Source organism: Xiphophorus couchianus, chromosome 4 (assembly GCF_001444195.1).
Source record: "Xiphophorus couchianus chromosome 4, X_couchianus-1.0, whole genome shotgun sequence".
NCBI lineage: Eukaryota > Metazoa > Chordata > Actinopteri > Cyprinodontiformes > Poeciliidae > Xiphophorus > Xiphophorus couchianus.
In genome coordinates this window covers 34,413,979-34,432,250 of record NC_040231.1, presented here as the reverse complement: position 1 = coordinate 34,432,250, position 18,272 = coordinate 34,413,979, and the positions used below count along the sequence as shown (strand labels likewise).

Genomic DNA, 18,272 nt, shown 5'->3' with positions numbered 1-18,272 from the left:
AAACATAAATAGAGTTGTAATTATGAGCTTTATTTTTTGTTTCTGTGTGCATCCTAATCTATTAGAAATTGAAACTTAGTGGCAATGAAACATTATTTCAAGGTGTCATTTAGTACATAGATGGTTATTTTTACACTGCAAAAGCTAAACATGTCAGACAGTTTGGGTTTGACTTCTAAATTAAATTCTTTCCCTAAAAAAGAAGATGAAACTTGGCTTTTGTTGATGAAAATCTTCATTTTGAAAGTAATTAGACTTTATTATCTAGTCTATTAGATAAAATGGAGTTCTTTGATAAGTAGACTTTTGTCCACCCCCCATAAAAGGTGTTGATCAAGGGGAGATGATACTTAGTGAAAAAAAAAAATCAACAGCTACAGCCAAGAAGCGCAGAGCTTTCTACCATCTTTCACTATCTAACTAACATCCTGTACAGTACTTTGTCTGCATTTCATTCCTTTTCCCTTACAACTTTGACAACTCACAAAAAAATACTTTATTCTATATTTTCTCTACATTATTTATTTCTTTTTGACCTCTAAAATGCTGCCCATCTAATGTTAACCTACAGTCGCTTCTGGAGTGCTGTTTACGGTGTCTGCGTAATGTTCCAAATAAAAATCACAGTGATTATATAACAAAGTGGTTTGTTTATTACTGATGCCAAATTTGTAATTATGGAGGTCTATGAGGAGTGCATGATGTACTAGTGCCTTAATCAGTGATTCCTTTCATCGTGCTGTTTTTGAGGGCCATTAATAGAACACATTAAACATTGTTGCTAATATAAACTTTCCTGCTTTTCTCTTCTTTCACTGAGGTGTTTCCAAAGAAAAGAGGGAAAAACATGTACAAACTCTACATTCATCATTTACTCAGAGGTGTTACGTTGTGGCAAATAATACAATTTGGTAAAAAAAAACCAAAAAAAAAAAACCTTGTGTTTTTTTTTTATTTTGATTATGGATTAACATATAGTCTAACATTTCTTGATAAATATAAAAATACTGGAAGATTGAACACAAGCAACAACCATGTACATACATATTCAGTGGCTCAGCAGCATCTCTAGTAAAAGTGTAATGAAAGAAGCAAATGGAAATTGTCAGATTACATCAACACTTTAATGTTTTGTGATGTCTGGAGACATTTAAGACAAGTCAGCTTGTTTTTGCTTACTAATAAAAATAAAACCTCTAACAACCCTTAAGCTACTGTCATACTATAATGCATTTGTCAAGTATAAAGTTGGGGTTTAGTTTCCTTCAGCAGTGCTCAGAAGTCTTATGTTGACAGAGAAATTAATGTAGAGCTGTACATTAACTTACAGAACAAGTTTAGCCATGGTTTAATGTTTTCATTTCACATCAGGCATAGTTTAAGAAGCAGCAAACCCTCTGGCCTTCCTGTTAAAGTCTTTTGGTTCCTCTTCTTTACCTTTCCGTCCAATCAGACCCATTTCAAACACAACTGAGATTTTTGACACTGGTCTTGAGGCTGCTTCTCTCAGCTTCTTAGCATCAAATCTGGGGCTGAAAAGCAACACCGGTAGCCTAAACGCAAACGAAGGGACCTCCTTCTGATCATTGCTTTTCTCCTCATTTTTTTCATCTTCACTTTTGCTTAGCTCAATCTGATGCATGATGTTCTCTTTGGAGGAGAACATCTGGAAGAGGACAGCATCCCACATCTTAGTTGCCTTTGGAGTGTCTGTGTCTTTGGGTGTAGCTAGTTTCTCATCCTGACCACTTGGCTTCTCTTCTAGCCTCATCTCTTCACTCTGGTCCTGCCCTCGGATCTCAGCTTGAGAACCTGTCTCTGGGAATTTTGGTTCCTCCTGTTCCACTACCATGTGTTTCTTTAGTCGCGACCACCCACTCGCTTTTGATTTCATCCCCTTTGACTTTTGCATGACATTATGAAGAGATGCTGCTGCTGCGGGGGAGTCATTAGTGCCCTTTTTGTCAGGTTTATCTGCTGAACATGGTTCTGTGTTGTTTTTATTGTTTTCAGTTGACTTGGTAGAAGGGGCCTCAATCGGCGGAGTAGGTTCAGCAGATTCAGATTTTGAGCATTCATGCTTAATCTGTGTAACAGGTGTCTTTGGTTCTATTATGAGAGATTTGTCAGCTTTCACGTCAGATTTTGCTTTCTCCTCATCGGTCTGCACCTTCCCTCTACTCAAAAGTTTTTTTACGACCTTCAGGGAATCTTGGTCGCCACTTTCTAGAAGAGAATCTTTTGTTTTTGTCTTTGTAGTTACTTTGGTTTTTTCTTTCTGGTTTTCAGAAGGCACAGCCACCGCTTTTGGCATTTTTTGAGTTGCTGTTGCTGCAACTGGACTGGTTGCTGTACATGGATCTTGTATTGATATTGTTCCTGTTGAGTCAGATGGTGTTGAAACTACAATAACTGGGACTGTGACACTGGAAAAAGCCTTTACATGACTCTGTTCCAGTTTTTCCTCACATGTAGTGGTGTCTTGTCTTTCAGAAATTTCAACCAATGATTGTTCCTTTACAATTGCTTCGTGACTACTCTGTTTTGAAACTTCTTTTTCAACTTTAACCTCATCTTGTGTTGGAGTCACTGAGGTTATAATGCAAAATGCAGGTGAATATGGTTGGATACCACCGTAAGCAGCGTATTCAGCTGGTGTAAGTCCACAGTAAGCAGACTTTGACTTTTGAGAGTCTGGGGTTTTAGGTCTCTGAAAGGCCACATGAGAAATAGATGATGGTAATGTCTTTTGCTTTTTGTAACCTGGTGATGTGGTCAAAAGGCGAGATGCTTCAAAAGTTGGAGTTTTTGGCCTTTGATAAGCAGTGGCTACTTGTGTTGAAGACACAGATATAGGAGTTACAGCTCTTTGAGAGCCAACCACTGAAACCGAGGTCACTCTTCTTGTCAGATCAGACTCTGATTTTGACTTTGTAATACTTTGTTTTATAGAGTTGTCTGCAGGTGTCACATCAGAGTGGACATCCCCATTTAATAAAGTTTCAGGAAGCTCTGCTGTCTTCAGATTAAGGGAGGGCAATGGAGTGCTCACAGTAGAAATCGTTTGGGGTGACCTTGATCTCTCTGGATCCACTGTAATTGGCGACACCGCAAACAGAAGAGGATTGGGTCGTGAGATTTCAAAGACAGGGGTTGCGGCTCGGCTGATGTGGTATGCTGGGGTTTTAGGTCGCCTGGATGACAGAAACTCATAAGTTGGTGTTTGAACTCTGACCTCAGATGTTGGGGTGGTGGTTTTATGTTCAGCTGTTTGAGTTGGTCTTGTTGTTTCTATGTTTGGAGTTGGAGTGGCTCGTTTGATTTCTGACACTGGAGTGACTCGCAGGGTTTCTAACGTTGGAGTGACTCTTCTTACTTCAGCCTTTGGGGCGGCTCCTTTTACTTCTGATGTTGGAGTCTTTCTACCAGGAGCTACATCTAATAAAGGAGGCTGCATTGTTGTTGCCTTCCCTCCTCTGATCTCAGATGCTGTGAGCACTTCTTGTTTTGTTTCTGCTAATGTTTTACTTTGAGGTACTATGCTGCCAATAGCAGTTAATCCAGCCGTGTCGTACACTGGAGGTGTCCTGGATGTTTCATAATATGATGTGCTTGCTGTATACATCCTAATCTGAGGCACTTCAAACATCGGCTTTGGTGATTTTGAAGGCTCAGTTGCTTTAAATGTTGGACGTGGACTTTTGGATTTTATGAGTGGGGTCAACACAGTAAGAGGCCGAACCACAGGTTGACCCACTGGTACCGGATGTTGAGTTGCACCTGAACTTGTGATTTTTGAATGTGGGATGCCTACATAAGGGGCAAGTCTCAAACCAGCTTGGCTTTCAGTAAATGTTTCCAGTTCAGTTGTTTGTATGCTTACCTCAGGCATAGAGGAATATGGCAGTGATTGCTTTGCTTCTCCTGGAGAGGCTAAGACTTTGGAAAACTGATTTGAAGCAGAACTTAATGACGTTTTTGTGATTTGGTGTGAGTATGTGCATGAAGGGGTGGCCGCCGTGGGAGGCGACATCCTAACTGCTCGATCAAAAGCTGCACGCTGCGGGTAAGGGGACGGCACATGTTGATACAATGGCCTGACAGTGAACCGTGGAGGTTGCTGGATGCTGTTGAGTCGAGGGGTTGTCTCTGGTTTTTGAGGGGAAGTTGAGTGGTCGCTGCGCTCCAGGTCAGGGCTTGCTTCATTTACAGGGGAAAGGCTTGACCGGAAAGGTGTAGCAGACTGTGAAGTCTGGGTGGAGGCCTTTTTCTTTGCAATCCTTTTGAGGAGTTTCTGAAGACGGACATTGTCTTTTCCAGGCTTGGGCAACAGTGGTGGAGGGTACTGCTGGGAAAACAGGCCCAGCTGGTGGATAGTGCCATAAACAACAGACATGAATGCTTCTGCACCCTATTGAAGAAAAGAGATAAAGCATTCTTAAAACTTAGCCTAAAGTTTCACAATTGTTCATTGTTTTATATTTTCACATGCATGTCATTTAAATAGAAGTGTTAACCGCAAAGCAGCTGGTCAGTGGGGACGGCACATTAAACATATTTTCTTTTTTTAATGTCTATAACATCATCATCTCTTTCCTCTTTTACTAACTTAATCCTGAATACTAAAAAGTTGGAAGTGGACAAACTCAGTTTCTCTTTCAAACAGAATTTATCTTCAAAATACACCAGGTTAATAGAAGTTTCACATTTTCAATATCTAATGTTTTTCCTCTGTCCCTTTTGTAGGTTTGTGTTACAGTGATTGCTGAGGAAGCATTTCCTCTCCTGCTGCCTACGTGATCTTGCAACACCTGACATGCTGATGCAGGAACTTTGCAACAGGAACGTCTATATTTTTTCTGACCATCTCTAGAGGAAATGCACCTACAACCCCAAACCTAGGCCCAAATATATATATATATATACCCTTGGCAGATTTAGGCTAAGTAATTTATTTTTTTTATTTATGTTTCATTAAAATCCTAGTATGTTGAAAATGCAAACCGTTCTCAATAAACAGTGGAAAATTATTTTATTGGCAATCACACCGTTCCTTCCAATTGATGAGTAGCTTTTCACTTCTTTCCACTGATTTGTTGCTGACATATTCTCCAAGTCTTTAAGCTTGGACGCCCTCCATCACCCTAATCTTAAGCTTCACTCATGGATTCTCAATTATATTCATGTTGGTATGCCTTCTGCAGCCTACAAGAATATTAATGCTTCCATTCAGGAGAAAGACTTTCAGAAATCTGTCAGGGGTATGAATGATTTTGGGCTCAATTGTACAAATTAAAAATTAAAGCCCACAAAAAAATATCTGATGGTTATAGGTGTGATCCTCTTTATATCTTCCTGCTTTCTGTTTTTACCATTATGAGTCTATCTAAATGTGAGTTAGTTTTCAGTTTTCTTCTGTTCAAGACGATCATTTGTAAAACGTTTACAGTTTGAATCATCTCGAGTAAATGGATCACATCGATGTTTGATCTGTTCAGCACTTTTTAGCTTGAGGACAATCAAAACTGCAAAAGCTCTGAGCACTAGCCAATGAGAGGGAAGACAGGTCTGTAATGTCACTCAGCCAAGAGGAGTCAGATTACAGTTTTCAAACTCACTCATGGACATTTCTTAATATCTGTCTGATTAAACTAAAATGAAACTGTGTTAGTAAAATTGCTATCATTACAATTTGGAGTAAAAATGGCAAAATCTGCAATCCTGAGAACACCATATCAACTATGATGTAAGAGGTTAACACTGATATCTTGTGCATTTTTGGGGGAATGATGATTTTCACAAAAAAAGTAGGCATCACAAGAAAAGAAGAGTACTTTAAACAATTAACGTCTCACCTCCATACAAGAGCAAGGAAGTTAAACCTGCAAACAAAATAGTCTTCGAAGTGAACAATGAACCCAGTCATACTAGTTATTTACTGGTTACAAAGTGTATTAAATATATATATAAAAATAGCCATTTAAAACTCCCTCAAACCTATTACCACCAGCCAGCAAGCTTGTGGAAGGCCCAAACCAACCCAACTCATACATTTCAAAATTTTATATAAAGGTGAACATGTAAACGGCTGAATTTGAAGAAATTTACAGAATAATCTCTGACTCATTTTTCTAGCATTTAGAAGTAGTCTACCAGAAAGTCTATTTGACTGTCATAGGGATCGGAACAGTCTTCTCTCTAAAGATAATAAATTAATTTAACAGAAGAAACAATTATAAAGAAAAAAAATAAAAAATTTAAAACTTTTTATGGAAAAAATTGCATGTTTTCTAATTGCTGACAAATTTTGTTAAATCATTTTTGGTGATTTGCCTTTGGTCATGTGTTCCAAACCTTTAAAGTTGGAATCCCTCTTTGCCATCACCATAATCTGACGACAAATATTCTCTATTAGATTCAAATCAGGATGTTCCCTCTCCATAACTTATGTTACAATGTATTTCTTTTGACGTCCAGTCAAAATTGACATGTTGGTAAAATGAAAAGGTTGATTTAAACTTTAAACTTACAAAGGCATGAATACTTTTTTGGTTTAGCTATAAAAAACTGCTGTTAAGTGTATGTAAGAATCATAAATATTATACAGTGCATAGTTGTGACAATTGTGGTGGACATTTGCTTATTAAAATTTGACTTTGTGATATTTAGCTTAATAGTTACACATTTGAACACTAATGTATGCTTTAGTTCATACATGTCTGCTTCTGTCTCAAAATGCTTTTACTTTTACTCTTTTTGAACAAGATTTTTTTGCTTCTATTTTTATGCCACTTTGAAAATACTAAATAAAATCAGTACCTATTCTTCTAATATGTCAACTGTTTTTATTATATCCATTGTGTCAAACAACTACAACATTCACTGTATTAAAACATTTAAATGTTTTAATAACACTTTACAAAATAATTGCTATCTTCCCATGCTTAAAAGATTCATTAAAATTCTTTATTTTTTAAAGGAGAGACTTCATGTGTACTGTACAGAACATCCTGTAAATAAAAGGCCAACACAGACCACCAGTGATCTCAAACTCTGTCCAGTATTCAATGTAAAATCCACAAATTAACAAAATCTGTGTTTTTGAGAAGAAATTGGATAAGAGGTACTATATATATACAAAGATGGCATACACTCCATCTTTGTGTATGGAGTACAGTGTATATATATGTACTGTATATATATATATATATATATATATATATATATATATATATATATATATATATATATATATATATATACTGTATATCACAATTGTGTGAACTCTATATGTTTCCAGAAATGTCTCTCTCTCTCTCTCTATATATATATATATATATATATATATAGAGAGAGAGAGAGAGAGAGAGAGAGAGATTTCTAGAAACATATATAGTTCACACTATTGTGTGAAACTTCATGTCAATGTCAATGTCAATGTCAATGTCAAATTTATTTATATAGCACCTTACAGCAGACAAGACTGCACCAAAGTGCTGTACAAAACAACAACACAAAAACAACAACACAAATGACAAAACAGAACACACATCATTTAAATGCCAGAGAGTAAAAGTGAGTTTTAAGAAGCGATTTAAAATGGTCCAGGCTGTGGGCAGATCTAATCTGGAAAGGTAAGTTATTCCATAAAACAGGAGCAGCAACAGAAAAAGCTCGATCTCCTTTCCTCTTAAGTCGAGTTCGAGGAACTGTAAGTAATAACTGATGATTTGATCGTAGCGTTCTGGACACAGACTGGAGATTTAAAAGATCCCGAAGATAAGGGGGGGCTAACCCATTTAAAACTTTAAAAGTTAACAAAAGAATCTTAAAATCTATTCGATAAAAGACAGGCAGCCAGTGTAAAGATGCCAGAGTTGGCCTTATGTGGTCATGCTTCCTGGTTCCTGTGAGAAGCCGTGCTGCTGCGTTATGGATCATTTGAAGTCGCTGAATCTGTGATTTTTCCATCCCTCTATATAAAGAGTTGCAGTAATCCAGTCGAGTTGTTATGAAGGCATGGATAAGTCTTTCAAAGTCCTTAAAACCGAAATAAGATTTAACTTTTGCTAAAAGCCGAAGGTGGTAAAAACTCGATTTAACGACAGAACTAACTTGTTTATGTAGCTTTAGAGAGCTGTCAAAAGTGAAACCAAGATTCCTAGCAGAAGTCTGATAAGAGCGAGCTAAAGAACCAAGAATCTGATCTGGATTTGTAGTCTGAAGTTTCTGACCAAATAATAGAACTTGAGTTTTGCTTTCATTGAGGTGAAGAAAGTTTTTTTCCATCCATAATTTAACTTCAGCTAAACAGTTTAGCAACAGCTGAAGAGAATCAGTTGTACCATTTTGCAATTTAAGGGGCAAATAAATCTGGATATCATCTGCAAAACAATGAAAGGAAATATTAACTTTTTGGAAAATTTTACCAAGAGGCAGTAAATACAAGATAAACAAAATGGGCCCTAAAATTGACCCTTGGGGAACACCATACTTTAATGGTCTGGCCCCAGAACAGGATTGGTCAAGATGAACAGAAAAGGTTCTGTTTTCTAAATAAGACTTGAACCATTGGAATACTGAGCCTCGCAGGCCAACACAGTGTTTTAATCTATGTAAAAGAATTTGATGATCTACAGTATCAAATGCAGAGCTCAAATCTAGAAGTAATAAAACTGCAATGTTGCCTGAATCAACTGTTAATAGGAGATCATTATACACTCGGAGCAAGGCAGATTCAGTGCTATGAGCAACTTTAAACCCAGACTGGAACTTCTCAGTTATATTATTGTCTTTTAAAAACATTTCAAGCTGAATAAAAACTAATTTCTCAAGAATTTTAGATAAGAAAGGCAATTTAGAAATGGGCCTGAAGTTTGCTAGGTCACTGGGGTCTAGATTGGATTTTTTAAGAAGAGGTTTGACCACAGCATGTTTGAGAGTAGATGGTACACAACCTGACTGCAATGAGGTATTTATCACCTTAAGAATGTAGCTGCCAAAAATCAGAAAAATGTCTTTTATCAGACGAGTAGGAAGACAGTCCAGTGGATAATTTGAAGGCCGCAGATGGTTTATAACCAACTTCAGTTCATCCATGGAAACTGGCTGAAAGTGCTCTAGAGTTGCTGGGCATTGTGGCATTCCAAGGGAATCTAAGTCTACCAGCTTATTCAAGCCTCTAAGAGCTTCAATCTTTCCTATAAAGAACATAGAGAAAGCCTCACAACGTTCAACAGAGTCTAAAGGACTTGATATAATCGAGGGATTGACCATCCTATCCAGGACATTAAAAAGGACCTGCGGCCTATGCCTATTTGAAGCTACAAAAGTAATAAAATATTTCGATTTTGCTAATTTGACAGCATTCTGATAATTAATTAAACTGTCTCTCAAAATTTGAAAGGAAACCTGAAGCTTATCTTTTTTCCACCTCCTCTCAGCGCGCCTACATTCATTTCAAACAGTGTATTGAAACAAATCACCAGCGGTGGATATGTTTCAACAAAACATGTCAAAGTCTTAATAACAATTATAGCTTGAAGTGCTGTTCATAAATCGACTTATTGAGACATGGCCCTTCTTCATGAAGGACAGCCCTCATGTCATTGAGCTTCTGGTGTCCAGAACTACAAGCCACTACATGGTGACTCAGCTGATTACACAAGGCTTCTGCAGGATTGAAGTCTGTAGAATGTCCAAGTTCTCCATTGAAGAACCCCAGTGTCCAGCAATCACTCTCTTGTGATGTGACCTTGAGCATTCTCATCCATGATGATGACATTGTTCTTCATACAGGGACACCATGACTGAATTAATGATGTTACTCAAGTAGTATGGGTTGTGTAGGGCAGCCCTTTATTGACACACTAGTCCACACTGTAACACCGCCACCCAGGTTCGTCTGGTGACACAGCGCTCTTCTTGATGTCTCCAACATCGCTGGCGACCATAGTTTCTGTTTAGAGTGAATCAACTTTCATCAGAGAACTGTACTGAAGCCCTCTGGTCCCTTATCCAGGATAACTTCCCCCTGCCAGAGTTCTGAGTGGCTTAGCTGATAGAGCACACACATTCTGTGCAGAAGCTAACTGTCAGTTTGCTGTTCAGTAAAAGCCACTATATCCAAAACATCTTTTAAAAAATTGTCTCTGGTCAATGCAAGATGATGGCGCCTTTGCCTGATGATGTGCCAAATATCCTTGCAAGTTGTCTAATACACAGACTATACTGATGCATACGGATTTCAATGTTCTGACCTGACATTTGGGTGATTCTCAGTTCATCTAAATTTGCTCAGAGTTGAGTGGCATTAATTATCCAGTTCCCCAGGGCACTGCTCACAATGAAGAGGTCATCCGTGTGGGATGTGGCCATAGAATGTCCACTTTTATGCCTTTCTCCGACTCTTCCGGTCTTTCTGTATCTCTGTTGCAGCCTGCTGGTGACATTCTAAGCTCAGGGTCCAATTCCGTCAAAAAACGTCCTCGACCTTCACAATGCCAAGTTACTGTGGATCAGTTCTTAAGTGTTGTCCTGGTCTCATGATGTTAAATGTGAACAGCATGATGAGGAAGAGTGGACTCTTGATGTTCCTGCATTCATTAAAAACTAGAGAGCCTCAGTACAGAATTAAAAAATTAATGTTTGATGCTAAATCTGAATTTTATGATGCAGTTTTGATTGATTATTGCAGGTGCAGCTTCGCCCATAAACAATGTCTCTGTCACAAGAGTACATCACCTGCTGGAAAGTAAATGTACAGGTGCATAGCGTCTGTACATTTCAATTGTTCTAGCAGTTGGTTCCATCTTGTAATAAATATTTTTTTATTGCAGGTGTCAAGGGCATCAAGGCACCTGCAATAAAAGCTAGACCAAAAATACTTGGCATGTTTTTTTTTTTTTTGCAGTGTCCAAATTCAATGCAAGGCTCAGTGAACTGTATTGATAATTCCAAGATTATTGTCATTTAAAGTTCTTCTTCATCATCATCATCATTGCTGCTGCTGATGTCCCAAGAGGCAAAGCTCGTAGACCCCTGAGTTTTGGTTCCATTGTAATGATGGGACATATTATTGGACTGTGACTAACTGCCCATTAGGTGTTTGCTTTTTTATTTATAACATGCTGAAAGTGAACGCTCATTATACCTTATGTTCTCATGTCTCACTGGCACTGGATAATATCTTTGACATGTGACGTCACCGAGGAAAACATGAGGGCCAATTAGGCATGAATGCCCCATGAGTATGCAGCTTTGGCACACGGCCTGGGAGCCATTATTTTAGGCCTAAGAAATAACACTCCTTATGTGTCACACTGCCAGAACATTGTGTCACCAGCCTTAACCCTGATTTACCAGATCAGAGAACCATCCGGGCAGTTTAAGGTTCTGGCATAATTAAGTTCAGTGTTTATCTTGCTATGTGTCACCCCCGTGATTTAGAGGCACAATCTGATAAATGTTTAGAACTCTCCCAGCTCCCCCATTCTGCACTTAGCCGCCAGCCTGACACATGAGATACTCATTCCTCCTTTTAAGGCTCTGCTAGTGTTGGCATTTGTAGTTCTTTTAGGATGCAGGTTCAAAAGAGGAAAGTCTAATAATAGATGTGCAACAAAAAACTCAAACAGAAATGACCTGCTTATGCGCGTGAATGCAAGCTACAGACTTAATGTCAAGCAATAAGTTTGGACGTAAATGAAAACGACTTACCAGGCGAAGAACTTATTGGTGGAGTTTAAAGTGCTCCAGGCAGGTTTCCCCTGGCAGGACAGGACAGTGTTTTCATTAATGGTAAAATGTCAAGGTGAAAAGTGAGCATTTATTAGAGCTGTTCAATTGAAATTACAAGTGAATGTTATACTGTATTATAACCGGGACAGATGATCAATGGTAAAATTAGTGTTTAAGCTACGGGGGGTTGAAACATTGAAATCATAACCCTGTCAGTGCTTCAGTTTTGCAGAGGACAAAAAAAATTACCCTTCCACACACGTAAGGTCTCATCGTGTATCCAAAAGCAGCTGCCTCTGTAAAATAACGCTTTTCCTCTGGTCTGGAAAATAAAAGGTGTAATTGAAGGGAATTGTTACCTGTAGGACTGCTGCTTGGGGGTGGCCGGCCAGCTGCTGCCTGCTTGTCCCAGCCTGGAGTGTCAGAACGGCAGGTTCATGTTGAGACCAACTCGACCCCCCTTCCTACAAATGGAAGGAACGGGCGCCATGGCATTCCAAAAATAAACCCTGAGCGCTGTGGGTTGCTCAGAAGCTGCAGCAACATTGTGACCCCAGAGAAAGTTGAGGCGAGATGTAGCTGAAAGGCCAACACCCAGTTTTTACAAACACAGAGCTCTGAGTGAGCTTTGAAGCCCACCTAGAGGTCCTTGAGAAGATAAAAAAAAATTAAATGCTACAGAGTTAAATTTAAATGCTACAGTTTTTTCAGCTGTGCCATTTTACAAAATAAGTTATCACAAGGAATATTACAACAGCAATATTGTCAGACTCTTCCAGTTCACAGTAACAGATAAAAAAAAATTAAATGCTACAGAGTTAAATTTAAATGCTACAGTTTTTTCAGCTGTGCCATTTTACAAAATAAGTTATCACAAGGAATATTACAACAGCAATATTGTCAGACTCTTCCAGTTCATTCAATTCCAGTTTAGTCCAACACTAATCAGTCTAACTCAGTCAGAGTTCTTTACTTTGAAGGGGAGAATTTGGAATAACACTCTTTTTCCCAAAACACTATATCTCAATATTTCAGTTTCCTCAAAGACAGCAAAAAAATAATAATACAATTGCAGAAAAATTTTAAGTAAACTTATCTATCATCAGCAATGATGATAGATAAGCAATGATGATAGCAATGATGATAGCAATGTTGTCTCAAGGCACAATTAATCAAGGATCTTGATTTGCAAAGGAGAAAGGAGAGAAACAGAGGGGAAGTGATCATAAGTGTAAATTCAGATACTAATTTGACACTGTATTATATCATCACTAACCCGACGCTGTGTGAGGAAGGGTCGGGTTTTATGATCATTTAATCACGACTGGCTACAATACACCCTTCAAATTATAGTAATAGCAATGATGCTGATGAATGTCTATGATTCTGGTCCTTTATCCAACTTATGATTGCTTACAGTGGATTTGACACACTGCACTTCAAGTAGTGAAGTGTAGTGCATACACAGGAGTGTATGCCATCTTTGTGTTTAAACACTTTCTTTACTGTTAGGAATATTGTCTTCTTCTGAGGTTAGTAAAGTAAACTACCCTGTGACTGAAAAAATAATCTAAGGCTGACCTGTTATGAGTCACATCGCCTGCGCAATCCTGGTTCGCTACCTTAATAAACAAGTGATAGGACTTGATTGGTGAATAGAATGTATTATAACACCATATTATAACATCTATTTGGTTATTTTGTTCAATTATTTTACTTTTTTTTACTAATTATACACCCAGTAATTAAATCACTGCTAATAAACAAGGTGTTTTATGAGATCTTATCAGCAAATTCAACACCTGAAATCCCAAAAATGTCAAATAAAGCAGCAAAAGTTCTCAAAACAAACTTTTGCTGTGATGTTTATGTGAAAAGGGAATACACGGATTTAAAGAAAGTGAGCATTTTTTATTGTGGCAGATGAGTCAAGGGACATTGCTACCTAAAACTTGTATTTGTTTTCTTAGAAGAAACACAAATCCTATAAATAGCTTATGTGTTTTTGTGAACATTTTGTTGACTCACAGAGAGGATTTTCACAACGCTGAACCTCCTGGGTTCAGCTTTGCCACCCAGGCCAGACCTTTTCCCCTCCCCAATGTAAAATGTTCTAGATCCCCCACTAGGTGACAGATGTGGTAACTAAGCGAACCTAGAACTAAAATAAGCAGAATGTCACTGTGTGCCGGAGCTACTTCCAGTCACATGTTGGGGAGCAGAGGAGCAGCTCCCAGCTGACAAAGTGGATCAGCAGCCCAGAACCAGGCAGAAGCTGCAAACAGGTCTGACTGAGCAGCAGATTTCAGATAATCTCCAGCCACGCAGAAAGGAAAAGGAAAGGTTTAAGTTTAGTCTGGGAGCTGGTTCCACAGGAGACAAGTCTGAGAATTAAAGGATCTGCCTGACATTCTACATTTTGAAAGTCTAGGTACTCCTAGTCTGAGAGTCTGAGAGCAAAGTGTTCTGTATATATGAACCGATGTCTGATGGAGTTGATTATTAAGTGCTTTACATGAGAGAAGGAGAAACATAACTTCTGTTCTGGATTTAACAGGGAGCAAATAAAGGCAAGCTAAAATAAAAGAAATATGATCTCTCTTTTTAATTGTAATCAGAACCTTTACTGAAGCATTTTGTATGGAGCTCTCGAGGGGACATGTGGAATTGTCTGAATGGTTTAAAGGGCACTTCTCACACTTCTCATGTTCAGTTCCATCTCAACCTTAACAGACATTAAAAAAAAAAAAAAAAAATTGAGCCGGCACAGCTGGCTGCTTGCAGACGCAGCTCCCGTCGTGTGTGTTTGTCTGTGTATATTTGCTGTAACCGACTAAGGATCCGTGCTTAAAGAATCCATAGACCATCAGTTAAGCTTTCCACAATGGCTGGATGTGGTTCTGTCGATGTTCTCCGCGTTCTTCTGCTACTTTTTCTACTCTTGGTTGCAGAGAACCTCGCCGAACGGAGTAGGGGCATTGTTTATGCGCGTGAACGGCTGATTGCTGTGTAAGCCTCTGCTGCTGCCCGGAGACGGGCCTGTGGTCCCGGAGGAGTTACGGAGGAGACGACGGGGCTGCAGGTCTGGAGTTAAACGGAGGGAGAAGAGGAGACGGCACAAACCAGCGGTACAGGCGATTATTGTGGGGAACGTGAGGTCTTTGGGGAATAAGACAGACGAACTCACGGCGCTGGTTAGGACCCAGAAGGAGTACAGGGAGTGCCTTCTGCTTCATGGAAACCTGGCTGCACTTGCTTATTCCGGAATACAGCGTGGAGGTTCCTGGATTTTCCTTGGTGCGGGGGGGGGGGGGGACAGGGACTTTTCCAAGAGTCGGAAGAAGAGGGGCGGCGGGATTGCACTTTATGTGAGTGAGAGGTGGTGTAATCCCGGTCATGTTAACGTGAAGGAACAGATTTGTAGGCTGGACATTGAACTTCTGGCTGTGGGAATGCGGCCGTGTTATTTACCGAGGGAGTTTACATCCGCCATTTTGATCGCTGTTTACATTCCCCCATCAGCTGATGTAGCAGTGGCCTGTGACGTCATCAGCTTTACCGCAGCCAAACTCCAGACTCAACACCCGGACGCCTTCATGGTCATCACAGGTGACTTTAACCATGCCTCATTGGACAAAACTCTACACAACTTCCAGCAGTATGTTGACTGTCCCACCAGGGAAAACAAAATGCTGGATCTCCTGTATGCTAATGCCAAAGATGCATACAGCGCCACAGCCCTGCCCCCCCCCCCCCCCCCCCCCCTGGCAGGTCGGACCACAAATTGGTAAGGATGACTCCCAAGTATGTCCCTTTAGTGAGTAGGCAGCCTGTGTGCATCAGGACGGTGAGGAGGTGGACACAGGAGGCAGCTGAGGCACTGCAGGACTGCTTTGGGTCGACAGACTGGGATGTGCTCTGTGGGCCTCATGGGGAGGACATCGACAACATGTCTGACTGCATCACGGACTACATCAGATTCTGTGAGGACACTGTCATGCCAGCCCGGATCGTGCACTGCTTCTCCAACAACAAACCCTGGATTACCAGTGACCTGAAGGCACTCCTAAACAAAAAGAAGATGGCTTTTAGGTCTGGAGATAAGGAGGAGCAGAGAAGAGTCCAGCGTGAACTCAGAGAGACACTGAGGACATGCAAGGACAACTACAGGAGGAAGCTTGAGTCTAAACTCGAGCAGAACAGTGGGAGAGATGTGTGGAAAGGAATAAAGCAAATCGCTGGGATGAAGGGGAAAGACACACAGACATCTGGGAGCCTGGATAGAGCAAACCAGTCCAACCAGTTTTTCAACAGGTTTAGCTCACCTCCTGCTACTCCCCTACCACCACCAGCCCCCCACACATCCACACTGCCCCAAGTTGTTCAATCCACCTACCGGCATTCTCCTGCACACCACCTCTCCTTCAGCCCCCCCCCCTTCCCTCCCCCATCTCCACTGCAGACAACAACACCTACCCCCAGCTAACGGTGACTACAGGCCAGGTTAAGAGACAGTTGGAGCGATTACACCAGGGGAAGGCTGCAGGACCTGATGGCATTACACCACGGATCCTGAAGACCTGCTCCAGCCAGCTGTCCCCTGTACTGGCACACATGTACAACCTGAGCTTGAGGCTGGAGAGAGTCCAACTGCGGTGGAAGACATCTGTCAAGAGAAGTGGAGTTTTGATGACTACACTGAGCCCTCTGTGAAAACTGAGGATGAAGAATCTGCATCTTCACATCCCAGACGAACTTCTTCTCTTTCTAGGGGATGAGGACGGCGAACTGCAGGAGGGTGATGGACTCCCAGCATGTGAAAGGTCTGACCTCATGGAGGGGGTGTCAAGAAAATCCGAGCTCATCCCACTTCCCCATGCTGGAGATTTTAGTTTAACAGTAATAATAAATAAAGTTATCTTTAAAATGAATCACTCAAGTGACATCAAGGCCCAACATTAGACTTAAGTGTCAATAAAATAAATCTAGTTGTGTGTGTTGTTTTTGTCTCATGCAAACTTTGCTTTAATTCTACTTTTTTCTATCTAATCATAAGAAATCATAGTCAGTCAGAGAGAGTCATTAAACAGGAAAAGCAGGTTTCCTGGAAAAAGAGGAAGTTTCCTGTCGTGTTCCGGGGTTCTTGGTTTCCCTTGTGGAGGTCGGCTTGCTGCTATTCACCATCTAGCCACCAGATGGCGCCAGCTTCACCTCTCTCTCTGGAGTGGGGTGTTGTCATCCGGCGCACCTGTGATCTATCTGCTCGTCAGGCAAGGTGTACAAGAGGAGCTGACTGCCAGCACTTCGACGCCTGAGTGTTAGCCAGTAACGGTACCTCTGAGCCCCCTTGAGCTACTCTCTGTTTTTCTCCTCGGTGTCTGATCTCTTAGTGAATCTCCTTGTTGTCTCCTGTCTTCAGGTGTCTTTCCTGAGAAGTCCTGGGTTCCCCCCTTGTGACGCTGTGGAACCTACCCACTGGTTGCCCGAGTTTCCAGACTCACCTCCTCCGGCTATCGCAGTTCCCTCCTGGATGTCCCGACTGGCAGTCGTGTGGCTCCTCTGTCTCTGTCCTGCCAAAACCTACCTGTCCGTCCCCACCCCAACAACATTCCCTCGCCGCCTTCCGGATCTCAGTGGCCCAGCGCTGTTCCACCTGGATCATACGGAATCAAGAACCCCGAGTACGGCAGTTATCCCTCCAAACCTGCAAACTCCCACTCAACAAGTAAGATTGCTCCAATTCTCTGTCATCACTCCCGTCTCCTACACCCTGTGAACGCACCATCTCCTCGCTGTGTTCTTTATAGTGAGCCGACCACTCCGTGAGCCTTTTCCTTCCCCCTGGAAAGGACCCGCAATCTTCAGTACATTCTATTATTGCTGTTGTAATAAATTCACTTATTATATATATCGCTCTCCTGTGTCGTGTTCTGCATTTGGGCTGGAATTATATACTCATCATGACATTTCCAGCCTGCAGATTTATAAAAATAGCTGAGACTATTTTAAAGCATGAAAGTTTTAAAGAATGAAATCTAAACATTATTAGTAATTGGATAAGATTCAAAGTAAAATACTTATATGAATATTGGTTTACTTGTAATAATACACTTATATTTGTGGGAACTACAAGAAAAACAAGTAACTGTAACTTTAGTAGTAAATAATTAGAATCATGTATTATTCTTGGTTTCTTTTCAGAAAAACATCTGTAATAACTCACATTAAGATTATAATAAGAATAATTAATAAGTTATGGTTATAAAATCATAAATGAATGATAGATCAGAGAAGCTGAAGAAAATAAATGTGATATAAGTTATGGTTATAAAATTATAAATGAATGCTAAATCAGAGAAGCTAAAGAAAATAAATGTGATATAAATGTGATTTTGACATTAAACTTGAAATGGTGTAAAAAGGTGTAACTGCAATTAAACATCACTGATATGTTGGAGGTAGAGAGTAGGTGAAAGGTTGTGCAGGCAAGGGACACAGGAGGTTGAGCAACCCTGAGACATTGGCACAGACAT

General features: G+C 40.3%; 2 protein-coding genes across 2 annotated transcripts in view; one reads left to right on the top strand and one right to left on the bottom strand.

Annotated features, from left to right (window-relative positions):
• lsp1a (lymphocyte specific protein 1 a) overlaps positions 1–6,831 on the top strand; it is a 34,916-nt gene extending 28,085 nt beyond the window's left edge. The window contains exon 13 of the mRNA XM_028014880.1: positions 4,747–6,831. Within this exon, the coding sequence (XP_027870681.1) occupies positions 4,747–4,769 (23 nt within the window). The 3' untranslated portion in view covers positions 4,770–6,831. The remainder of the gene's footprint in view (positions 1–4,746) is intronic.
• On the bottom strand, positions 10–12,230 carry prr33 (proline rich 33). The gene is made up of 3 exons (XM_028014854.1): positions 12,099–12,230; positions 11,719–11,768; positions 10–4,411 (listed from the first exon to the last, which is right to left on the bottom strand). The coding sequence occupies exon 3, from the start codon at positions 4,394–4,396 to the stop codon at positions 1,379–1,381; it is 3,018 nt and encodes a 1,005-aa protein (XP_027870655.1). The 5' UTR covers positions 4,397–4,411; positions 11,719–11,768; positions 12,099–12,230; the 3' UTR covers positions 10–1,378.
• Positions 12,231–18,272: the final 6,042 nt, after the last annotated feature.